General features: G+C 39.1%; 1 protein-coding gene across 1 annotated transcript in view; it reads left to right on the forward strand.

Annotated features, from left to right (window-relative positions):
- nphp4 (nephronophthisis 4) overlaps positions 1-26,801 on the forward strand; it is a 262,276-nt gene that overhangs the window by 148,110 nt on the left and 87,365 nt on the right. Inside the window, exons 10-12 of the mRNA XM_036578771.1 lie at positions 2,080-2,209; positions 14,031-14,086; positions 19,908-20,042. Of these exons, the coding sequence (XP_036434664.1) occupies positions 2,080-2,209; positions 14,031-14,086; positions 19,908-20,042 (321 nt within the window). The remainder of the gene's footprint in view (positions 1-2,079; positions 2,210-14,030; positions 14,087-19,907; positions 20,043-26,801) is intronic.

A 26,801-nucleotide genomic window follows, 5' to 3' on the forward strand; every position in this document is an offset into this window, starting at 1 on the left:
AGTAGTAATGAAAAAGAGTAAGAGCCGTAGTAGTTGAAAGACATCAGAACAACTTTTTCAAACAAGAAAAGGTGGATGTGGTTTTCCTGTTCACAATTTACAAATGCTGCACATCAACAGCTTTGGGGACACCTAGCTTTTCAGAATGTTTTTAATAAACAATGCTTTTTTCTCAGTTTGGAAATATGTTTATTCAGTAGAAAGCTGTTTAGCTCTTGCAAATTGCAAACTTTGCAACTGACAAATGTTCACATATATTTTAGGGCTGGGACCACTTATTGATTATGAATTATTATCAGTAATAGCCTGAAAATCATCAAAGCAGATTGTTTTCTGCTTTTTTTCCGCTTTCCATTTTGTAAATGTGAGCCTTCTACACTCATCTGCACTCCAGTCTTGGTTTTACTTCATTTACACATACAACACTGCAGTTGCCCTGAAATGTAATGTTCATATTTTGTAGTGTTTGGCCATTGTGAGTTCTTGTTATGAGTAGATTTTTACCAGAAAAGTGGGATGTGTGGATAAGTAGATGCAGTTTTTAACACATGAAACTTTGCCTCTAATGCACTTTTTTTTATTAAACACTCACACAGAGAAGACGAAGAGCAAGAAAAATGTATACATTGAGTGACGGCTCCAAAGTTGATCATTTTTCTTTTAGTCAGTGCTGACACTGAGTAACAGCCCATGCTGCTAAAGTTTAACACCAACTCACAGCTGAAACTCTACTGCTCTGAACATTAAAAGGAGCAAACAAAATGTAAACAGCCTTGAGCTCTGATGTTAAAGATGTTCAGCGCTTGTGGAGCTTCTTGAAGTCTCTCAAGTGGCTCCCATAAACCTGCTTTAGCCAGTGCTATTCTTGTGTGGTTTTTTTTTCTTTGTTTTAGCCCGAACTCTGGTGCAAATGGAAACTGTCCTAGACATAGTGAATGTACATGTAAATTATCATGGTTTATTATACTTATTGATCTTTTTTTTTTACCTATTTATGGATTGACTGCTGATCCTCCCAGTGCTACACATTTTATCCCCTTTTTTATAATCAGCGCCAAAGCCTTTCTGGTGTATAAATCACTTTTGAAGTGAAACATTTTCAAAAGTACTTGTAACAATTCTTAGATAAGTGAAATTGTATTGCAGATGGTACCTGAAAGCAAGGTGTACCCAAGGTTTTAACTGGTGATGTACCTTAATGCTACACTTGGAATCCAAACCAGTAACCTTCTTTGATAATGACCGGAAACTCTTGACGGGGAGGCTACTGTCAAACCCAGCATGCTGTACTCAGAAGCATTCTTTCATCTCCTCAGTAATGCATGCCATCCATTCATATAACCCCATCATAAAGAATGTCTGTCATTCAGATTGTAATAGACAAGCAGCAGACTCACTGAACTAGAGCTAGAGCTTGTGTTCTACACAGCCACAATTAAAATAATGGTGCCAGGGTAATTATGTAATTACTGTTGAATGGTCAGGTTTAGTGAAAGAGTATCCACTGTCCAGGCAGAGCAGTTCAAGAGGAGGAGAAACTGCAGATTTTGGCCCAACGAAACCGACCCTAACCTGTATTACAGCCATTACGCCGTCATTACTGTATTAGATTCATCCTATTGTGCTGGTGTCCTATTAAAGTCAATTAGCATCATTAGGGAATGTGAGTCTGCAGTAACATCTCTTCCTCGCCATAGCAACTCCTCCCAGTCAGCTCCTCTTCAGGCCATCACCCCTGCTAACTGAGCCGCTCACACTGCGTAAGCTAGCTCAAAGCTCCTGCATGATTAAAGCCGCAATGCTAAGATAATCCTTTGATTTGACGCAAAGTACCTGTTGCAGATTCCCTTCGCGGAGCAGGTAGCATCTGAATGCCAGAGCGGGGGAAACAATGGCATGCAAGTCTTCACTGCTTGTAGATCCTGGTTAGCCTGGCAGAGTTAACTTCTACCAGAGTGGCTAAAATCATGTTGGGCACTTGAAGGAAACTGTACTTCGTCAAGTAAAGTACTGAAGTTAAGGGGGAAAATGTGCAGTGAAATAAAGTGATAGATTATGGTTTTTCTGTCTCTCTTCCAGACTGATGCGGAAAAGAGTGTCATCAAGTTCAAGTTTTTATCGGATACGAAGGGTGCCGCTTCTAGCTCGATGTTGAAAGCGATCCCTAAGGAAACGCCTCAGCCTAAGAAGTTACGCAGCACTTCCCAAGGTGAATCAGAGTTTATAGTTGGTTCTTTCAATACACTTTGAACTCCCAGTGTTCATTTCTGCCTTGAGCACAACTAAAATGCACACCTATGCCAAATGTAAACATTTTTTTTCCCAAAGTAATCAAAGTATAACCGTGCTATAGCCAAATTGATTTTCCTTCCCTTCCAAGGCTATCACTCTCCTCTTTGCTCTTCAGCCAAATTGATAAACTTGCGCGTCATCTGTGCAGAGCATAGCCCTCATATGAGCTCAAGGCAGAGCTATAGCTAGCTTGATGTCTTTGTTCCTGATTGTGGAACGCTTGCTCTGCTGTGTTGAGGCTTGAAGAGACCTCATTTAGTATAAAGCCAAAGCGTACTCACAGTAAAAGTTTGGAAACACTTGTTTGAATGTGTATTCAAGAATTTCATCAAAAGGCCTCTGCTCCAATGCCTGAAATGTGTTTCTAAGGCAAATATAAATAGTTGATGCCTATGTGAATTTACTTCCAAAACCAAAAAAAAACAAAAAAAACATTAAAGTGTTTTTTGAAATAGCCCACAACAAGTACTTTGAGCCAACAAGTGTTCAGCGCTTGTGTAGCTTCTTGAAGTCTCTCAAGTGGCTCCCATAAACCTGCTTTAGCCAATGCTATTAGGTGTGCAAAGCTGAATCAAAGCAAACAGAGGGCATTTTTAAGAACTTAAAATAGGGATTCAACAATGTGGGAATTGTGGGCTAGTACTGATATCCATAATTTTTATGTGCATATCTGCTGATTCCGATATGTGAACGTTTATAATGTAGAAATTGGGTCTACCTCTACCTGGATTAGCATTACAAAGTAATTAAACATTCATGCCTATAGTTACAAATGCAGTTAAATGAAGGCAATGTGGACATTTTAGCACAGCAGCCCAGCATCACCTAAATGTTCTGCTCCACAACACATAGAGTCACGTGCAAAGGTTTGAACACCCTCAGTCAAATTACGTTTCGTTGATGTTAACACATCCTCTACAGGGAACAAACTTAAATATGCTTTTTTTTGCAAATTTTGGTGCACAATTTCTGTTCATTTGCATTTAACTTATGGAAAAAAATAAAGCATAAAACATAAAGCATGCCACATTTTATTAGGCTTTATTTTTTCCCAATATGTTATATTCTGGAAATAAACAGTAACTGTGCAGAAATTTGTTCTCTGGTTAGTATTTTAACTTATTTTCACCTAGAAAATCAACAAAACAATATGATCGGGGTGCCTAAACTGTTGCCCATACTGTATATCATTAAATATCGCTTTGCAGCCACAAGATAGAGAGGAAAAATGTAAACTCAATGCACGAGTGCCTCATATATAGTTGATTATTTACTATAACAACTAGTGTCATGACACGGCAAGTACGGCTGAATAACCAGACTCCTACCTTTTACAGCACTATACACAGATGTGTAGGGCGAATACCTGAAGATTACAATGTTGTCATTGTTTTTAACCGTGTTGAAAGTTGCTTTCTTTACTATCTCTCTGGATGGATGGATGGCTGGATGGATATCTTTATAAGGGGTTTATAAATGGTTTTAAAAATAGCTTGTTAATGCTTATTAGTTAGGTCATAAACACTTTATTAATCATTAGTAAGCAGTTACAACGCATCAATAAAAAGGCAAAAGTGAGTTGTTATATCTGATGAATATGAATATGTGATGAAGCTCACAGATTTAATGCTGACTTGTGTTGCAAATGCTTAATAGTGATTTTAAGGTCTTTAAGACCTGAGAAATAATGAATAATAAACTCATTTTAAACCATTCATGAACGAAGGGTAGTCTTATTTTAAAGTGGAACCGAAGACTGTTATTCTCTGCCTTATTACAGAATTTAAGGTGGGGAAAAAAAGCATGAAGATGCAAAGAAATCTGGGGGGTCTGGCTTCCAAGTGAGAAGGCCTAAAGGCTCCCCAGGCTCCCCAGTGGCTACACCCTGATCCAGACTTTTGATTGGTACTGTATGATTGAGATAGAGGATGCTTTCTAAAGTTTAACTTCCTTGAAAGCTGTGTTGCCCTTGCAGCTACCATAGCCATCTGTATTCACCATAAAGTGCATTTTTGTGGATGTTGCACAGTGTGTGGACCATGACTGAGACTCAACTTTCTTTTCTTACCAGTGGGACTCATGCAGTCAGTCAGTCTGTCACTCTGTCAATTTGTGTGAGCTTCTGCTAACTTGGTTGGCCCCAGTAGTCCAGCAGCAGCATCTGAGTGTGCCTGCACAGCTCTGGAGTCCAGAACCCTGTGTAATAGGGCTCCATGGCAGACACACCATGGTTTAAACACACTGTCCTCAGCATGAGTGAGTGCCACTGAGTGCATGATCTTGTTCTGACTGAGAGAGAGAGGAGGGAGCGCACTGTCTCCAAAAGACAGAACAGTCAAAATACATTACAAGCAGAGAGAGAAGGAAATATCTAGAGGTTTAGATGATCAGAAGAAAAGGGGAACAATAGCAGACTTATGTTCAGGGGTAGGACATATACAGCTAGTAGCTAGTAACTTGAGGGCTGAATGAAATAACAAGAGGATTCTTTGACATGATGCCGTGGTGGAACCATTTTTGGCTCCCTGAAGAACCTTTCAGTGAATGTTCTTTTGTAAATGACACCTGCGAATGTGAAGAACTGTTTGAAGAACCTCTACATAATGTAAAAGATCCGTACTAATTAAAGCTCTTCCTAGAATTATATGTCCAAGCCAAGAGCTCTTTGGGAACCTTGATTTTTAAAGTGTGGTCTTTTGAGTTACTGCATGTCACACTGCATGAGGTGATGCCAGTAAAGTCCTGGACAAATTCTATGTGCAGTATCACTTCTGTTCATATGTGCTGCATGCCAGATTATAGGATGAAGACTGTATGACAGTAGGCCTACGGTGACCATATTCTGCTCTATTAGCATCGCCCACTTGTTGTGGGTGAAAGTCATGCATTGTCCCATGCCACTTTAAATGAAAAGTAAACATCAGCATAGAGACAGAGTGAGAATGAGAGAAAAAGCAAGAGCAAGGCAGACAGAGAGACAGAGAACAAAATAATCTCAATTTTTTGTCATATTCAATGTAATATTTTGAAAGCTTTGTACACGTAGTGCTAAAGTTCAAAAGACATCATTGTAGCTCTCAATAGCCTGATGCCTATGACTAAGCCACATTAAACTATATAGCCTACTATTAATGACTAAGCTATATTAAACTACATAGCCATATAGCCTACAATGTATGGCTAAGCCACATTAAACTATATAGCCTACTATTTATGACTAAGCCATATTAAACTATATAGCCATATAGCCTACTATTTATGACTAAGCCATATTAAACTACATAGCCATATAGCCTACAATGTATGGCTAAGCCATATTAAACTGTATAGCCTACTATTTATGACTAAGCCATATTAAACTGTATAGCCATATAGCCTACTATTTATGACTAAGCCATATTAAATATACAGCCATATAGCCTAAGCAATATTAGACTCTATAGTCATATAGCCTACTATTTATGGCTAAGCCATATTAAACTATATAGCCATACAGCCAATTTGTGGCTAAGCCATATTAAACTATATAGCCATACAGCCTATTTATGACTAAGCCATATCAAACTATATAGCCATATAGCCTGCAATGTATGGCTGAGCTATATTAGACTATATAGCCATGCAGCCTATTTATGACTAAGCCATATTAAACTATATAACCATATAGCCTATTTATGACTAAGCCATATTAAACTATAAAGCCATACAGCCTATTCATGACTAAGCCATATTAAACTATATAACCATATAGCCTATTCATGACTAAGCCATATCAAACTATATAACCATATAGCCTATTTATGACTAAGCCATATTAAACTATATAGCCATATAGCCTACTATTTATGGCTAAGCCATATTTGTAGGAACTCAAAATAACATGGTTTTTCACTTACCTAAGATATAGTTGATCAGCCAATTTAACTTGCTTTAGTAAGAAGTGTTAGCCTCATAGCTCCATTGCTGAACTAAACTAGTGTTTGATTTCTAGTGTTTGTTTACAATGTTATAGCTTCATTATTAAACTATGTCTGTTGGTAACCTGGTGGTGTCGAGTAGTTAAAATGAAAATGGCTTCATTGTTATCTTTAGAGACCAGTAGTTTCCTATAGCACACCTTTAGATTCTGTTAGGAAACCATTAAGTGCATCTGTTTGCAATGCATTCCTTTACACTGTGATATCAACCCTCCAGGAGAACTCAAAATACCATTAGTGACAACTGGACACCTCCAGAAATCAGCATACACTTCACACATTCACACATGGTTTCTATGTTTTTTCAACAGGTTTATAGCTGATACATCCAAGTTATGCTTAAAAAAAGCCCTTCTTATATGGTACATTTCACTCTTCTTTCACAGTTAATAACTAAATAATCAAAATTTAGACACCAAACATGGTAAATTTGCACAAAAGAGCAAAACTCTCACAACACTATGACAGCGACATTGACTTATAACTGATTATAACTTGATAGTCAGTTGAAGAGAAGGAAACCAATGACATGCCTGCACTTACACACATAAATTTAGCGAATTTCCTGAACATTTCTCTGTTATTGGTCCCCTTATGTTCCTCTGTTCATTTGTTCTTCTTGTTAATTTGTCTAACCCTTTAGTTACTCACTTTGAACGTCATGCTCCTGAACATGAATCTGTTATTGGTCCATTTATCTTCTTCTAATCATCTAAAATCTAACTCTGTGCTCCAGTACAATTAAGATCCTGTTTAAAACCCAGAACTGTAGCTGTCTGTCTTTCTGGCAGCTTAAATGGCTGCAAATGGAAAACAGAGGTGACAGAACACATGGTATTCATGAAATTTGCCGAATTAACAGCCAAGAATATTCATGAAGCTGGACTGAAGTTTTTAACAGGGACTGGAAGTACAGCAGCTGCAACTGTCAGTGATGCACACTTAATATTTCATCAGGGGGGTCGCTAACTCAGCCACGGCCTCCTTATTTTACTCTCGTAATGTGAGTTTGTTGGACGGTTTGTGTTGAAGAGCTGAGAAGGAGAAGTGTGTTTGTGTCTGTCTTTGATGCCGTTGCTTCCATCTGTAACTTCCTATCAGCCGTGATCAAGCGCTGTAGACAGCTGTGCTATGTGCTTACAAATTCAACAAATCCATGATTAATGTGAGTAACTCATAATGAACGTGTACTTAACAGCTCATGGGCACTTCTCTAGGAAATGTGTTGTCATTGGTTACAGTCGGTGTGGGCGATATAGCCAAAATCCTCTATCATGGTAACAGTGTATATCTATACAGTATATGTAATTATTGTATTATAATACAGTTGGTTTATATATAAAATTCATTCCATTCATCAGTGCCTGTTTTTGCTTAATCCAGTAAATTAATAAAGCACTTGAAAGGCACTTTATGACATTTAATATCAGCTCTTTATTTAGGGCTAGGTGCAGGACCATGTGAGATTTATAAGATATGACTATAGTTTCAGAAGAAAAAAAAATTTCTTTTTTAACACACCTTTTTAACTCCTTGGAACCACCGGTGGTTCCAAAACGCACCTAGTCATATTCTTTACTTCATTACTTTCATATTTCATAAGCTTCTTTCAAAAGGTGGGTGTCATATGAGAACTGTTACTGTCTTCTTTCCAGTCAAATAGATGGGCGATGTAATTTTAAAACTTTATAATAAAGAAGCTGGACTCACTTTTTTTTTCTTCTACTAAACGTCGACCCATTTTTCCACAAATCTGAGCTATAAACTGGATCTCAGATGATGTCTCCTCAGTGATCTGCTCTGTAAAAATAATTTTTATAAAAAAATCCAAAAGCATCTAAGATTTTTGGCTTTCAGCAGTAATTTAGTAATAAGCATATATCATTATGACTATGATCATAAAAAAACATTTTCTGTTAATTTGAGGGGAACTTTTACCAAAAAAATACATTTATTTCATGCAGTTACTGAATAATTTGCCTTACGATTTGGGCATGTAAATTCAGATGGAAAAACTGAAATATACCCACGAGCATAAGAGGATATTCAGTGTTCAATGCAAAAATAAAAAATAAATATTTAAGCTATTTTTTGTTTGTGTGTTTTATAATTTTAAGTAGCTTTTTTTAAACCAAAACATCTTTTAATTACAATTTTTTGAATGTAAGTATTATTTAAATATTATTTAAATATAATGTTTTAGTGTGACTTTGGTGACATACAGTCGTATGCATAAGTTTTGGCGCCTCTGGTCAAATACCGTTTTTTTGGTTGACTTTCTAAGTGAAAACAAGTTAACACGTCCTCTACAGAGAACATATATCTGTAGCATTTTAATTCACTTAGTACTGAATTCAACATATTGGACAAAAGGTGTAAAAGGCAGTTTTTTGTTATTGTATTCCTTTCTTTTTACAGAACATGTAATTTGAATTTTTGCATGTAACTGTAAAGATAACTCATAGTAAATAAAGATTATATTTAGAGGTCACAGTCTTCACCTGCCCCTCCTTTCCCTTGCAACCTTGTCATTTGTTGCTATTAAGCATGAATATGCATATCTAGTGGGTGGACAGATGACAAGCAGCAATTATATGAAAAATGTTTATAACTCAATGATAGTGATGTTTCCCACAACTTGACTGGAAAGGAAAGTAACATTAAACATGCACAGAGGACTGCTCCACTGTGAACTGCTCCAGCCAGGACAGGCGCTAATTAATGTGATGGATGTCAAGTTCCTCACAAACACTCGCCTCCAAAGCAGAATGATATCACAGCTTCTGAACTTCTCATATTTAGGAAGCCAGGACGTTTCTTGCTTTGTCTGAGATGCATATTACATATCATTGATTTGCGACTGTTTACCACATAGCCCGATTAATATAGCGAACTACATTGGTAATTGAATTTCCTCAAAAAGAAGGGAAGGAACTGCTTGTGATCCAAAGCATAGCGCCTCAGGTGCTCAGGTAGTTTTATGGCATGGGCATGCATGGCTGCCAGTCGAACTGGTTCCCTTGTATTAATTGGTGATGTGACTGCCAACAAAACAAGCAGGATGAATTCTGAAGTGTGTAGGCACATATAGACAGCCATAACTTTGTTGACGTCCAGTTGTTTATGGACCTGACTGTATTACAGTTCATTACTTTTGGCAGCGAATAATTGCTCTAGGGGAGAAACTTTGTATTACACAAAGACGTTTACTCTTTGATCATCTTGCTTCAACCTGTTTATTGAAGGAAAACATGCTGTGGTAGACTGCTAAAGTAACTTTGTTGACGTCCAGATTTTTATGGACCTGACTGTATTTCACAGTGTCGTCTTGCAATGCTTAGAATATTGTAAATCTTTATCACAATCAAATAGAATATATTGGGCCTGTATTGATTCCCACCTGTATTGCTGAACCCTAGTTTACGCTAATTCGGTAAACCCACATTCGTCATCAAAGCCACGCCAGTCTTCTTCCTCTCATTACACACAGAGAAAGGTTTGGTTTTTGTTGCATCTCCAGGGATCTCATTTCCCTGTGTAATGATCTCAGCTGCGTCTGACGTTGACAATCTGTCTGAAAGTTTGTGATGGTGAAGGATTTAAAGCAATAGGTCGTGGGCTCCTGTGTGTTTTAGGAAGGTGGTGTGTGTTTCTGACACTGTCGACTGCGGTGAAAATCAAAAGCTGGGAGATAATTGGTCACTGCTCGTCTGTTTCTCGCCTGTCACTCCGAGCTTAACGAGACAACAGCGCCACTCAAAACTCGCCGAAAATCTCTCGATAAAAGCGCGTGACGGGAGAAGTTCAGCACATGCTGGAGAGAGCGAGAGCGAGAAGAAGGGAGCGAAAGTGTAAATGAGAAGGATGGCATAGTGAGAACGAGGGAGAGAGATTGCGAAAGAAAGACGGATGAGTGAATGCAGGGAAAAACAGATGGAGCATTAGACAGAGGGGTGACTGGATGATATTTTTATTCAACAGCGCTTCCTGTTTGACGGCAGAAACTTTGAATTCGTGTGGGTGCTCACACGTAGACATAAACACCTCACTGAGCAGAAGTTTAGCTCCACATTATCCTCACCATAAAGTTCTTTTATAGTCAATTACTTTGAGTGGATTTACATCAGCAATTTGCGAATGAATAGTCCTGACAAGTTGAGAATGACAGTGACGGTGGGATTCTGTGAAACTGATACATCCATAATGATGCAAGATTAGAAGCTTTAAATCCCATTCAGTCTAAAGAGAAAATTGTATTGCACAATTCAAAAGATTGATCAAAATACGTAAATTTACATTACATTGTTCATTTCAAATCATATTTATTCTGTATGTGTGTAAAAAGGCCACACTGTTTGGATAAATCAGATAAACCAGTTTTTGTCTTGTAATCAAACTCATGTTAGCATGTTGGCAGATTTGATGTCCTATCAATTAGTTGAATTGATTTGATGTTCTATCGATCGGTCTAAGCACATTTTAACAGTCCAATTTGAATTATTTACATGTTTTAAACAGAAGTGCACTATGGTTTCTCATTAGGTTATTGTTGTTAACACTTTACTACACTACTACCTAACATTGACATAACCATGCCATAAACATATCACAGCAGATGCCATTTGCTGTCAGAAGTTGTCATGATGGATTATGTCCAGTAATGTTACAGTGTCATGTTACCATTACCATTAATCGTCATGGCAGAGACCATAATGTTTGGTGTCATAACAGCCCACATTTTTAATTGTACTTTACTTCAGGGCTTGCAAAGTACCTTCTAGTGGTCCTTGGACCAATACAAGTGGTCCAAAGCTGGCCAAATTATGGCACTTTGTCATAAAAATCAGCGAAAAAATAATTGCCATACCAATAACAAGGAAGAAATAAAATGTTTTTTAAGTGACAAACAATAGTAAACAAACAAAAGTCCTACAACAACAGTACACAAAGGATCTGCATCTATTTTTTGCTCCATTCCCTAAAAACAAAATATACTCCCGAGCAACTGCTGTTTAAAAAAAAATAAAAAATTCCCTGTGTGGCTAAATCCTTTCTAATGGTAAATAAGTGCACTTTAACATAGAAAAGGCTGACAACCCACAGTTCTACTTAGATGAAATGACATCAAACGTAATGACACATCATGACAATTACCGGTAATAGTAACATGACACTGTTATGTTACTGGACATTATCAGTCATGACAACTCCTGACGTATGACATCTACCCTGGCATGTTTGTGGCATTGTAATGGTATTGTTATGAAACGGGATTCAAGTAAAATGTTACCTCAAAGTCCTTGTCTGCTCGTCAGCCAGTCTTGCCTACGTCTCTAGGCAGTTATGACCAGGCTTCTATCTCTTTGACTGCGGAGAGACCTATAAACTTTAATGGGGAGAGAGCTATAATATACATATATGTCCACATGTCTTGAGTTCGTTGGTAGGGCTAGTGGTGGGAGAAGTGAGTTAGCAAATGGAAGGGCATAGTTAGGCAGCAAAAATGACAAATTTCCCTTCTAGGATCAATGTGGGAGGTAAAATAACACAATGAAGCAGGGTTTTTCCCTCTTGCAGCTTTATCAGAAAACTGTATGGCTCTTTTTATTAAAGGGAAATTTCTTTATAAACATATGCCAGGTTCAGTGTTATGAGCTATCCTGTTCATTTTTCAACCAGTCAACTGTCTCCTCCTCTTTTTTAATGGCTCTGGTCAAATGCAGTTTTTGCCAACATTATGTAAATCCTATATACTTGTGGGAGAAGCATGGGTAGGTCAGTTGAGTAACTGGACAAAGAAGTAAGTAAATCCTGCCTTATCTCAAACCTGTGTATATTTTGTCACTAGAACAAACATGATTGATTTTAGTTTGAATCATACACATACTGACCCATCCCCTAACAATCATAGAGATGCTTTTATTTATTCAATCTCCTTTACTGAAAATCGAAGCTAGTGAATGAATAACACCAACTCTCCAAGTTTGCCCCTCCCACCCCAGGCACAGGTGTCTACTCAGGTTACACAGGACTAGACTAGAAGCCACATCACTCAGTCTGCTGGAAATAGAACTATGAGAGCAGCCTTAATGCTGAAATGCACAAATATAAACTCAAGCCCCTCGTTCACATTTTCAATTTTCCGATCAAAGGCTATGAGAGGCACAGGATGTGAGGGGAAAAAAACAAGCTCTGTGCCAAACAGAGCCATTTCCATTATCTCTCTGGGCCACAGTGTTCTTCCCAGCTTGCTTCTCTCCTCCACTGTATTGTGGTTTTCTGCCCAGCGTTCTTCCCTGAACTGCTCATCCACTTTCAGTGCTCACGGTGCTATGCCTTCTACACCCAGGAGCAGGACTGGTGTCCTCATTTAGCAATGACCTTACAGAGCGTCTGAAATAGTGAGAGGGTAAAAGGCAGTCATCACTTCACTTTCATGTTTAAATCAATGTGAAGTGTTTACATTGCATTTTCAGTGCATTGTATTTACAGCACTACCATTTTTAATTATAAAGTCATGTCTGTCAGCAGTACATCTGGGTCTGTGTATCAAAATTCCATACTTGTATGTTCCAATTGAATTACTTCAGTTCTACATAGTATAAAAAGTCCATGTCATTCAGTACCAAATTTCAGTACATAGTAGCAGCCATGAGCCACAAAAAAGCTTCTGAATACTTGATGTTTCATGCTTCTGTTTTGGTTGGTACATATCATGATTATTAAACTAAAACCCAAAAACTAACGTCTAGCAGCAAGCAAGCGTTTAAATGTGCTCTTATTACAAATCCTTCAGGATGTCCTCATTGGAAACACCAAGTCTCTGTGTTAAGTCAAAATGTAAACAAATGACACACCTATCAGCTAAAAGCTCAAGGCTGTGACTGCAAAATATATTACTTGTCCATAAAATAGATATCCACATTAATTGTAAATGTAAATCTTTAGATTAGGACATTTTAACTATATATTTCATAAAGATAACATTTCAAAATGTGTGTATATTTGAGGAGTTTATTTGCAAAAAACAGTAAACACCATCCTTTAAAAAATGAGCTGATGGTCGTGTGTTACTCTCTACACATAGCACATTCAGCCATGTGTGCACAATTCATACTGGACATGAAGTGCATATTTGGGTATAAAAGCCAAAATTTCATAACTCACGTTGTGTACTTTATAGTGAGCAATGAGCACTTATTACACTTAAAACTTGCCAAAAAAAGTCAATAGTTTAATTTTGTAAGTTACCTGTATTTTGTTGAGTTATTTTTACTTGATCAAAACAACCCAACTGTAGTTTGATTGCTATTTCTTGGAATGCAGAAAAAAAACATGATAAATAAAATAACAAAATAAATAATTGCCATTAAAGGTTAAATAGTACAATAGTATTTTTACGATGAATAAGCACAGAATATAACTTTTTTCCTTTTTCAAACCGTCTTCATGTACCTTTTTTTCATACCAAATAACTAAAGCCACTATTTACTTTAAACTACTTTAACTCAAACAAACTTCTTTAAACAAACTGTGATAAAACTGAATTTAAACTGGGCAATAATATAAAAACTAAATGAAACCATAAAACTAAGATATTGTTCTGTACTGACCCAAAGCTTTCCCCCCTGTTTGTAGTTTAAGTGTTATTAAAGCAACAAAAACCCTGTGGTTGAAATATTGATCAAACCCAAATGGAAGCATGAATTTTAGAGGAGAGAAGCAAGCCTTTTCTGACTGTGTGTTTTTCTCCTCTTTCAGATGAAAGCAGGCTTGAGCTGGAGTCTTCACCACTGCGCACGACCCGTGGCCCCGCAGTAAGAAACTCAGTCTTTTACCACTTTCCATTCCTTTCCACTTCTCCTCAAATATGCAGTTTGCTGTAGTCCTTCATGTCTGTGGTGACAGCAGCTCATGCAGTGATCAGTCGGCCACCGCGCTGCAGCCTTTGCATGTGCCGGTAGAGGAATGAACGTGTCGGCCTGATCAATTGAGTGTCACATTTTAAGAGTGTGGCTGCAGTGTGGTTGCTGTTGGTTACAGTAACATTGCGCCATGAAAGCCTGGGACGACTTCCAGGTGTTGTGGCACATTCTGCTTCCACAAGATGCAGCAGATCAACAGATGCAGCAGAGGTGAAGACAGCTGCTGTTCCCTGCCTCAGAGGTTGCTGTGCTGTAAACTTACAAAACACTTGAGCAGTCAATCAATCAGTACCTCAGTCAGTCAGTGATCAGTTCATCACTCTTCTCTGCTATACTCACTACCATCTGTAATGCTCAGTATTCTTGTGTTCTCAATATACATCGCTTTTCTCTGATATACTTTCTGTTATATTCACTATACACATCACTATTCCCCACTGTATTCATCACTATTCCCCCTGTACTCAGCACTTTTACCTGTTGTATTTACTTATCAGTCCTTATCAATAGTCTCCACAATATATACATCACAATTCTCACCTATATTCACTATCCACATTGCTATTCTCCACTATACTCATCACTGAACTGTACTATATTCGCTTTACTCATTACTATTCACCAATATGCTCACTTCTGTTTGCCAGTATACTTACTATATCCCTCACTATACCATCACTGTTCTCCACTACCCTCACTGTTCTCTACTGTACTCACTATATACATCACTGCTCTCTGCTACATTCATCACTGCGCTCCACTGTCCACAACAGATTTTTTTCTATATTCACTATACCCACTATTCTTTACTATATTCCCTATACTTTTTACTGTTCTCCACTATACTCATCACTATTTTTTACCATATTCCCTATACTTTTTACTATTCTCCACTATACTCATCACTATTTTTTACCATATTCCCTATACTTTTTACTATTCTCCACTATACTCATCGCTATTTTTACTATATTCATTATTGTCTTAATGCTTAGACAGGAAGTTCTCCATCATACCAACTGTAAAACGAAAAAAATAACTGTAAATATTTCCCACTATACTCAGTATTCTCATAACTGGTCTCCACTAGACTGTGGTATACTTACTATATGCATCAGAATTCTATGCTGTGTTCACAATACTCATCACAACACTCTACTATGCTCATCACTATTATCGACTGTACTCACTATTCTCTGCTATATTCGCTATACTTGTTACTATTTTCCACCGTTCTTATCATTGTTCTTTCTTATATTTCCTATATTTATTACTATTCTCCACTGTAGTCATCGTTCTGTTATATTCCCTCATTACTATTCTCCATACATAACATGCATCACTGTTCTCAGTTGTATTCAATAAACTCATCACTATGCTTCACTATACTCACTAGTTTTTTGCTCTCTTCAGTACGTGTTACTGTTCTTATATACCCATTTCTTCTTTTGCTGTACTTATTGCTATTCTCTACTATAATTATCACTATTCTTTTCTATACTTAATATTCTACTAACTGTTTTCAACCCTACTGGCTGTACTCATCAATATCCTCCACTATGCCCAGTATTCTCGTTGCTATTCTCCACTAGCCTGAGCTATACTTACATCTCTGCTGTGTTCACTATACTCTTTACAATGCTTCACTATACTCACCACTGTTACCCACTGTACTTACTGTGTTCATTACCATTCTCCACTATATTCTGTATCCTCTGCTGTATTTAGTATACTCATTGCTGTTCTCTATTGTAGTCCTCACTATTCTCTTATATTCCCTTATCTCTATTCTCTAATATACTTACTATTCTGTTCTCCATTATATTCTCAACTGTGTTTACTATCCTCAGTAGTATTCTCCACTAGATCCACTTTAATTATTATCCCAGCTATACTAACCTTTCTATTCACCACACTAGTCACTATTATTTGCTATACTTACTTTTCATGTCTCTGTACTCTGTGCTATAATCACTATACCCTCAGTCTTTTACCTGCTGAAGAGTCAGGGGAGGTGAAGAGAGGATACCTTTTCTAGGCCGTCTTGCCTGCTAACTAAGAAAACACAGAAGAGTAAATACATCCATCTGCTGCTCTGATGGTGATTCCAGACAGATTCACTGTTTGTGTGCTGAGTGTCTGTACCATCTTGTGTTGAATGACGGTTGATATTTAATCACTCTCTTCTCACGCACACTCAGGCTTTATCAGTCAGACACTTTGAGCCTCTCATATATTTTAGACAGGCCACTGATCCAGGAGGTTTGTGTGATGGAAAGTAGATGCACTAGGCAACACCTAATTTTTTTGTTAGCTCTCTGTCAGATCTTAAAAAAATTGAATTGAATATGCAACTTTCCCCTTATTTAATCAGCCAAGACATGTTTGCTAATTTTATATGTAGCAGTACATCACACAGTGTCAGAAACCACATGAGCAAGTGTCTTTGAGATTATTTAAAACCTCATTGTGGTTTGAGGTAAGTGCATGATGATTTATGCAGTTTGCACAATGCTAAATGGTGAGGTTTAAGCTTCCATTACTAGTTAGCTACATTATTTAACAAGTAAACTCCAGCGCAAAACCGAAGAAGGATGCAAACACCATACATTGGCTTATGGACTATGTTTGAGAAAAGGAGAACAACTGTGTGGATTATAATTTTTGCTGGACTGTCCCTTTAAGGCTGGATGCTTGAGCTTCTGTTCTTTCTGTGCTAAACTCTCACTTCGTCCGTCTCTGCCTGTGCCATGCTAAACTCTCAGTGCTTCTGTCTGTGCTCAGCCATGCAAAGCTCATCATTTTTCTGTCTGTGCTCGTGCCATGCTAAGCTCATGGCTTTTTCAGTGGGAGCGTGCCTGTGGTAGAATGAGCAGCGCAGCACATTTAATTAGCTAGAAGGAGAGAGTGTGTTCAGTCCAAATGGAGCGGGCCCACCCTCTCTGCAGCTAAAGCCTGCCTTATCCTGGTGAAAAGAGCAGAAGAAAACAGACGCCTGCAAACACTTAAAAGAGCCACAGTGACCCTCCTTTCAGCGGCCAGCCTAGCAAAGACTGATTTGGGCCACATTGATTCTGGCAAGGAGCTAATTTAGAGAGACTTAATACTTGGCCATATGGTTGACTTAGCTGTTATTTCACAGCTCTGACTCCTTTCTGAGCATGAGTGTACGTGTGTGTGTGTGTGTACGTGTGTGCCTGTCTGCAGCAGGAGCTGAGAGGCGTTTCTATCTCAGTGTCTGGGGAACGTCGAGGGGAGCCTGTCAGGGCCACGTTACAGCACTCTGATTGATGGGCACTTTTCACTTGCATTCTTCTATCTCTCTCTCTCTCTCTTTCTCTGTCTCTCTGTCTCGCTACTATCTCTCTTTCTCTTTCTTTCCTTGCTTGCCTCTGTCTCTCTCTCAGCCTTTATCTATCTCTCTCTCTCTCATTCTCTCACTACCACGCTCTTTATCTCTCCTCTCTCTGTCTCGCTACTTTATTTCTGTTCTCTGTCTCTCTCTCTCTCACTATCATGCTCTTTATCTCTCCCTTTCTGTCTCACTGCTCTATTTCTGTTCTCTGTCTCTCTCTCTCTCTCACTATCATGCTCTTTATCTCTCCTCTTTCTGTCTCACTACTCTATTTCTGTTCTCTCTCTCTCTCTCTCTCTCTCTCTCTCTCTCTCTCTCTCTCGTCCAGTGTCTCATAATCACACAGACGTCTACACATTCCTCTGGTAGCTCTCTGCATCCCAGAATGGAGGTGGTGGGATTACCCCTCCCCTCGTCAGTGTGAAGTCTGCCTGATAACGAGCTCACATGCTCGCTCATTATCATTTCAGAGTGATGACACGAGACAGGCTCTGGATTTTCACTGCGAGTCCTGCTTGTTGTGTTATAGCGTGTGGGGCTGGTAATGGTGTCCTCCAGCCACGCTTTGCATGGCCCAAATTTCACTTCAGACTGCTTGTTTGAGATGCATTGAATCATCCTCTATTTATAGCTAACACTGCTCAAACCACTCTCCCACTTACTCTTTCTTTCTTTCTTTCTTTCTTTCTTTCTTTCTTTCTTTCTCTGTTTTTCCCTCCCCTCTCCTGCTCTCTCTCTCCAGGCAGTTAGTCAGGTGATAGCATGGCTGCAGTATTGATTTCATGTTTTTAAGCATTCAGAATAGTGAGTGCATGTCAAACAGAGGCAGACTATGTGAATATTGACAGCCATACTTTTTATTCTGACCTGCTTTTGTGTTGGCAGCCTCTCCACAATTCAGATATCAGTTCAGTTCTCTTTCTCTCTCGCCCTCTCTCTCTCTCTCTCTCTCTCTTTCTCTCTCTTTCTCTCTCTTAGATTTGTTTGTCTTTTTTCACTGTTTATTTGTAGTTGTCAGTATCTGTTTGCCATCTTCCATTTTTGCTTTTTTCTTTATGTATTTTTCTTCTCTTTTAATGGTAACAATGGATACTGAGCATACTGAGTGGTACTAACAATTTAGTGTTCTTAAAACAATGGACTGGAGAATTTTTTTTCTCCAGTCCTTTGTTCTGAGAACACTAAATTTTCTCCTCTCTCTCAAAGATGAAAGCCTTAAATGCTGTTTATCTGATGGTAACAGATTTGGTGGTCTACTAGGTCTTGCATGATTGTTAGGAGTCCCATTTTCTATATATCTTTTAATCAGTTTTTGAACTCCAGTTTTGTAAATTCTGCTTTTTTCACTTCTTTCCCTTTGACTTTCTCCTTCCTTATACAAGTGGGTTATCCTGTATCATTTCTTCTCAGAAATATCTCCTAAAAAGTGAACAGTTTGGCTGTTTTGGCTGGAAGTTCAAGAAATGACGGACATGATGGAAGAAATTCTGACATTTGCGCAGTACTGTTATTGAAGAAACTTAACAATTGGAATTGACCTCTAAACCATCAGCCAACCACAGTTTAAAACACCATCTCAGCTCTGCTCGCTACAGCCGTGCTAGCAGACCCATAGAGCTGGGCTAGCTTCGTTATTACACCGTCACCTTCACCTTCTCTTTTTAATTTAACACTGAAAAAAAAGATAAGAGCTCCAAAGGGAGCTCAAATACATCCTTTTGGCCATCCCAACCATTTCACTAACCTTTTCATTACTAGCTGTCTGTTCCTCAAATAAGCACAGTGTTGAATTGTCCTCTCACTGATGGGAAATCTCCGAGGTCTGCCGCAGCGTGGTGGCGCTGAAGCAGCTATTGAAGTGAGCACTGAGAAACGGAGTGACTTCTCTGTGGTTTCCGTTCTTGCATTATTCATTATATAAATGTCCCCATTAAGATGCTGAAACGGATGACTTTATCAGTGCGCAGAGCTGTGTATGGTGGGGGCGACTGTTTATAAACTTTATCTTTCGGTTAATAGAAACTTACAATAAGGAAGAGACGGATGAGAATAAAAGAGTGAGGGTGAAAGCAGGATTAGAATCAGGACTGGCTGAGACACAAAGCTATATATGTATGTGAGAAAGCGAGAAAGAGATAGAGATAGAGGCAGAGTGAGTAGTGGCACCCAAAGCTGGATATATCACGTTGACAAAAAGCAGGTTTCTAATTTCATCCGTGCTTTGTGCTAGCTGGATGTTGGCATTGTGTCGCTGCCAACTGCGGAGGCTTGCCATGCTGTCAGATGCTTGTGCCTGTTGTTTGTGGAATAAATATGTATTAATTTTTGTTTCTCTTTCTCTTTCCCTCTGCCGCGCAGCTCTCTCTCTCTCAGCTGGCTGCCACTTCACGCTACCCGACCATGAGCCACACGGTGGGGTCGCCATGGCAACAGCAGCTTCCTGCTCTGCTCGCTCCCTCCCCGATGGCATCGGCCCACCAGCTGTCACATGTCGTAAGATTTCCACCCACACACCCTCGCAATAACGCTCACACACACACGCGCACACACAAAAGTACACACGTAGAAAAAGTACAGACATACAGAACACAGGTGATTTTTAAAGTAAAACATAGCAGCACGGCCAAGTCAAAGCCTCTGAAAGCTAATCACCATTAGATTACAAGCACATATACGCGCTCCAACATACACTACTCTAAAAAAGTCAGAGACCGCTCTTCATTCATTTAGTTTCCAATCAAATTGGAATAAAAAACAGGAAATGTATATTTAACAAATTACACAAAAGTCTCAACAGCTAAATATAATACTGTCTTTTCAGTGTTTACTGTGCCCACCCTTTGCCTTTATAACAGATTCCATTCTTTAGAAGTTGGTCGCATTTTCATGATTTCCATGATCCACATAATAGCAAAAACATTCAGTGATGTTGAGGTCTGGACTGCTGGCCAGTTTGTTGTTTTGAGAACACCAACATCATCTTTTCCTCTTTTTTGTCTCTTTCCTTTACCTTGTAACAGCTTCTTGACAGTAACATGTCATTTCAGACGCACAGTGTTAAGTTATCTTCTCACAGTGGAAGGATGGACAAAAAGACCTGTGGATATTTTCTGATCTGGCACAAAAGTGGAGCTTGATTTTCTCCTCTCTCTCAAAAATGAAAGCCTTAAGAACTGACTTAACTCTTCATTTGAACTCTGGTATATAACAATAGCTGTGTTCCAAACCCTAGGCTGTAGCAAAGGTAGGGTGGGTCCTCAGTAGGACTGTCCTATGAAGACTCCTCCTTCGTAGCCTATTGGTCACACAAATGTAACAGTCCTAACGAGGCTGCATGTCGACATTACCAGAAAGGTTCCGCCTCTTGCAATTGCGGTTCGAAACTTGTGAGGGAACTGGTGAGAGAAAATGGATCCCGTTGCATTGAGTTTGTTTCTTTTTTGTTTCTTCACATAATTGGAGGAGATGTTTTTATGTAGTACGATAAACTACATATATACAAGTACTTCTAAATAAAATATGATATATGGTCAATATATGATATATGAATGAAAGCTTTAATTAATCAATAATTTTACACAAGGTAACAAAGACTAATTTAAGGATGTGAGCAACTGACATATGAAAACAAGCTCTGCTCCAACGGCTTTGTTTTCCATCATTTTCGCTGTGCTGTGGGTAACCGAAGGCCTGGAAGGATACATATGTTGCGTCTTCGAAATCACCCAGAACGTAGGCTGCATTTCTAGGCTGTATACGAAGGGTCCTTCACTTTGGAACGGCCTGCTATGACGTAGTGGCCAAGAAATGCAGCCTGCAAAGCTGCAAAGCTGCTCTAATCTCATGTACAACTGGCAAGCATATCTTGAAGCATTGTTTTTTTCTGTTGACTTGTTGTTTTTTGCTCTCCTGCTCCCCCCTTTATATAGAGAGAGCATCTCTTTATTTTCCTCTGTTTAATGCTGGCTCTCTTGGGTCTTCTTCAGGGACCATCTTCAGTGCATGGCTCTAGCAGACCTGTATGTTTTTATTTAACTGCAGTTTGGGCCATTGAATTTGAACTATACTAGCCTAATACAGCGTTTCCCACAGGTCTGAAACAAACCTAGGGGGAGCACTATTGGGGGAGCGGGGGTGGATATTAGAACATATGGATAGTTGTAGTCATCACAGCATTTGTTTTCTTGTTTGGGTATTTAAATAAGCTGTGTTTTTCATTTTTAGATGTGAAACTCCTCTTGGACTTGGCTACAGCGAGGGTTTAGGTCATGGAAGTAACCACAGGGAAAGAGAGTGTTGCTTATGGTCAGTGACACTGTGTGTTTTTGTTAATTCAGAAAAACTCTGTTACTGTTACTCTTTACTGTTTGTTAAAATAAGACAACATTAAATTAGGATATTATCAAAATGGGATAAACTGTACTGGGTTGGCTGTTATATACTTCATATGTACTTTGTTGGGAACACACTGTAATATCTGTGTAACAAATTATAAGGGTGCTCAGTTTTATCTTTATAGACGTTCTCAGAAAGAAGCTTAACAGAAATGTGGGCCCTGACCCCTAATAAGCAAGCCAAGTGTGGTGGAGGTCAGAATACAATTTAAACAAGAACAAAACACTTTAAGGAGGTTCAAATAGGGGAAACAGAAAAGTAAACTTAGAAACTTGGTGGAAACTTTCATTAGTAGTATAGAGATATTTGACAAAGAGGAAAGATCTGTAGAAATAAGTAGCCAATACTTTGTTAAAAGTTTGTTAAAAACTAATAAAGGATGTTAGAAATGCATGGTACATCACAAGTGTACAATGTTCTTGAGGTGATAGTAGGATATGAAACACTAGTTATGAATGTAGCTCTGTTTTTTTTTTACCTCTGGGTGACAACCAAAAGTTGCGCAAGGCACAGTGGGTACTCTTTATATGCCTGCACAAATGTGGAGATCTTATACCAGCAGACCTCTGATCTTTCGGGTTACATGGAACCACAGGTACATTCTTACCTGCCAGAGGCAGTGCAAAGAACATTGGGTGACCAACAGAATCAAGAGGAACAGAACTGCCTAGAAGCGGAGCTAGTCCTTGGAGCTCACTGCATGAGAGGAGGACTCACTGACCCAGTAGAAGCAGAAGAATGTGCAAGTGGCCACCAGCAAAACACAAAACTGTACAGGACATAGCAACAATCTGGGCACAGTGACAAGAGCCACTTTCTTTGTAGGCCATCAAAAATGACCTAAACCATCCAGAATGTTTTGACAGAGGAGACTCTTTATTTTTGGACCTGAAGTAAATAAATACTTGACCTGTATGATGAATGACAGTGATCAAGCCCAAAGGATACCTCCAAACCGGAATCGGGCACAACAAACAATCTCGAGCGCCATGCTGGTCAGTGAATAAAGTGGATAAGACCTTAGAAAGAAATACAGGACAAGGCCGTGGTGTGATTCCAGATTCCGTCTGGACTTGACCGCAAGCATAGCAGGCTCAGAGACAGTGCATGCACTCATTTAGCTGAAATAATCACCAGTTGAAAGGCTGTCTTCAGTGATATCCACTTGCTTTTGTAAGTGGCTCAAAAGGTGGGCCGCACAAACTGACTAACTCAAAGGGCAGACCCCTTGGCAGACTTCTATTTGAGAATGGGGGTGCTGACTCATAGTCCATCAATTGCAGCACTAGCCCAGCAGCCACAATCGTAAATGAAGGTAATCAGAGTACGGGGGCGGCACTTGACCTCCCAGCTGAGGCAGGAGGTTCTTCCTGAGTGGGATATCATGTCATAGTTAGCGCCTTAACAGGAGCAACAGCATTGGGAACCTTGGTCTACAAAGGCCATATCTGAGCCACTAGTAAACCATGGTGGTTACAACCTTGAATCATGTGTAGTGTCCAGTATGACACAACATTAAACAGCAGGACTGGCCAGATGTGCATTGGTGCATTCAGGCTCAAGTGCTGGACACACTCAACAAGGAAAACTAGGGGTGTTGACCAGGGTGCTGGTTGTGTAAATGTCAGGTGAACAACAAATTGAGCCAAAGAGCCTTTATGAGAATTGCAACGAAAAAGTGTCTAAAGCAGATCTTTTGCAGCTGTAGGTTTCATTGCAGGCTCTCGTGCCAGAAGAAGAGGGAGTTTCATTCTGCTGAGGTGGCACTTTATTGCAGTGGTTCTCAAACTGGTCCTCAGGGACCCCAGGACAGTCCAGATTTTTGCTCCAACCTAATGCAAAACACAGGGATAGAGCAAAATGTAGACTATCTTTGAGTCCTTGAGGACCGAATAGAGAACCACTACCTTAGGGGACCCTAGGGTCAAAGCCATTAGTGGTGCCATGTGACCAAGGCCTTGGATAGGACACCTGATCCAGGGTGCCAAGATAGTACCTTAAAAGCCTTTTAGGAAGCATAGTAGCTGAGGCTAATTATTAAGTGCTAAGTGATAGCACTTAATAATTAGCCATCCAATATAAATATCAAGATGGAAAAAATGGTAACATTTAACTGGAACGTTGACATAATCATGTCATAAACATGTCATGACAGATGTAATATGGTGTCTTGAGTTGTTGTGACAGGTTATGTCCACACTGTAAAAATGAGAAGTCTGCTCAACTTGATATATTGAATGATATAGTAACTGATTACATAGCTTTTCTTGAATTGACTCAACATGAGGACACCAGATTTCACCCAACTCAAACTTCTTAGTTGAGTCAAAAATTCTCCCAGCTACTGTTTCTACATCTGCATCTCAGTTAGATAAACAAACCTGAATTTCTGTTTTTTTTTTGCTCAATTTCCCCACTAACTGGCACTTCTTCTATCACACAGTCCCATCTGGCATGTTTTCCTCTTGGGCTTCCTGATATGGATAGCTATGGTATTGCTGTGATTCAAAATCACGATCTCCTGATGTTGGGATAAATTATTAGACTCAGATGATGCCATACTTTTAAGTTAAAACAATATTTTTCCCAGTGTATTAAACATTTATAGACACAAAATCTGAGTTGCTTCCTGTGTTCTTGAGTGGTACAGTGGACTAAGTCATCACCCCAACAGAAGGTTGTGAGTTTGAGCCCCAGCAATGTCATAGCCATCCATAAGTGAGTACCCAAGAGGAAAAATGCCTAGCAGGATTGTGTGATAAGTGCCGGCTAGTGGAGAAGTTGAGTATATAAGTTCATTTTATTTACAAAACTGAGATGCAGAACTAAAAAATTAGTGGAACTTTTGACTCAACTAAGAAGTTTAAGTTGTGTGAAATCTGGTGTCCTCAAGTTGAGTCAACTCAAGAAAAGCCATGTAATCTGTTACTAAATGATTTTGAGTTGAGCTGACCTCTCATTTTTAGCCTTGCAATAGCATAATGGTGTCTCGTGACCATTGCTGGTAACTGTCATGACAGGCGTTATTATGTTTAAAGTTCATGACGACTAACAAGAGTACACAGCAAGAATTAACATGCAACATAAACCGTCATTACATTACTGAACGAAATCCATCATGACCACTCATGACAGCATATAACAGCTACCATTACATCTTTTTTAGCATGATAATGTTATACAGCAGCATTTGTAAAGTGTTACCAAGAATTTCATAACCAATTATGTTGGTATGCTTTCTGCTTCTCAGTTCAAGGCTTGTTAGAAAGGTTAGTGTCTGAGTTTGGCTCTAGGCCAGCAAGGCATGCCTGCCTTGGGCACCTTGGGGATCTTGACGCGCTGCAGTCCATGTAAAGGTTAGTCAGAGCCTGCTAACCAAGCTGTGAAGGACCAAAGGTCGTGGCTGTTTTAGCTCTCTAACAGTGGCAGGCACAATTTGAAAAAACATTTGTAAAATGTGTGACAAGCTGTTCAGAGACATTTATGGCATCTACATTTATAATATTTATAGCATGTAGTAGGTGCATGTTGTAGCCTCATTGCTAATCTGGAAAAACCCATCCAGTAGTTACAGCCAAAGCCAGTTACACAAGTCATGGCCAGGTGTGGCTGCCTGGGGCTCTGAGCGCAGTGATGTTGTCCAGAGTAATTTGAGCAGGAGAGCTATGGAGGACAAAGTATGATCCACTGCCTAAAGAGGACAGGGAGGACCCTGAAGCTCTGACATTGTCACCAGGCTATACAAGATCAATCCAAGTTGTTGACATGTGTCACTGTGAGCAGAAGATAGAGGATGCCTTTTGTGTGAGCAGGGCATTTGTATTACTGGCTGCATCACTTGTCATGTCACTGCATGACTTTAAAAGATCTTGACTTGTGTAGAGGTGGACAAGAAGTTTCCACTGTGCTTTTGCACGGCCTGTGGCGATCAGTAGGAAAAAAAGTGCAAACTAATACAAGGTTTATAAGCCTTTAATTAATATCACAATGTTTCCATTTGGTAATACTGTGTTCAATACTGTGTTATCTAAATTTAGCCAACCCAGTTGGACACAGTGTGTGATTAGGTTTTTTAAGTAAGACAGTGTTCAGAATAAGAGTAGCATTGCTGTGAAACTTTAGGGCTGTTGCCACATTTTAGCATCATTTTAGTGTCATTGTACATTGTTGATTGTTATGAATGTTGCTTCCTTGCTACAATTTGTCTGAGGCCAGAGAGCTGCAGGATTCTGTCTCTTATGTGGTGGTGATATGCTTTTCTTTCTGTCTCTCTCTCTGTCTCTCTCTATTTTCCCATTTCCCTCCCTCATGCTCTCATTCCACCATTTTCCCATCACTGATTTGAAGAGCTGCATTAATCTCCTCTAAAATTTTAACTCCCGATATTACTAAGCATCTATTGGTGACAAAAACGTTTAATAAATGTTTCACGGACTAAATCAGCCACTAAATTCCGCTTGAGAAAATTATTGAAATGGTGTTTGAAAACCACAAGTCTGCTATAAAGTGAAAGTCTGCTATAAAGTGGAAGTCTGCTATAAAGTGGAAGCTCTTTATTGGCCTACTAAGCAGCAGAAGCTTCACGGTTCATTTCAGAATCCTGGTGGCTTGTTATCACAGTCTGCCTTACTGCAAACTTTCAGAGTCTTTGATAGAAAAATTCCAAAAACTACAGGTCAACACTGTGAGTGATTATGTTAAGTACCCTGTTATTATGTCAAGAGCCCCTGTCAGCTGGCAGTGTGGATTTGTCAAAAGCGAGACAGACAGACCTGCCTTTGGCAAACTTTGGTAAATCGCAGGAGAGAGTATTTGTGAATGTTGCAGCTGTGAAAATGTCACAGATCTTTAAAAAAA

This window comes from Colossoma macropomum, unplaced genomic scaffold, assembly GCF_904425465.1.
Source record: "Colossoma macropomum unplaced genomic scaffold, Colossoma_macropomum, whole genome shotgun sequence".
NCBI classification, from domain to species: Eukaryota; Metazoa; Chordata; class Actinopteri; order Characiformes; family Serrasalmidae; genus Colossoma; species Colossoma macropomum.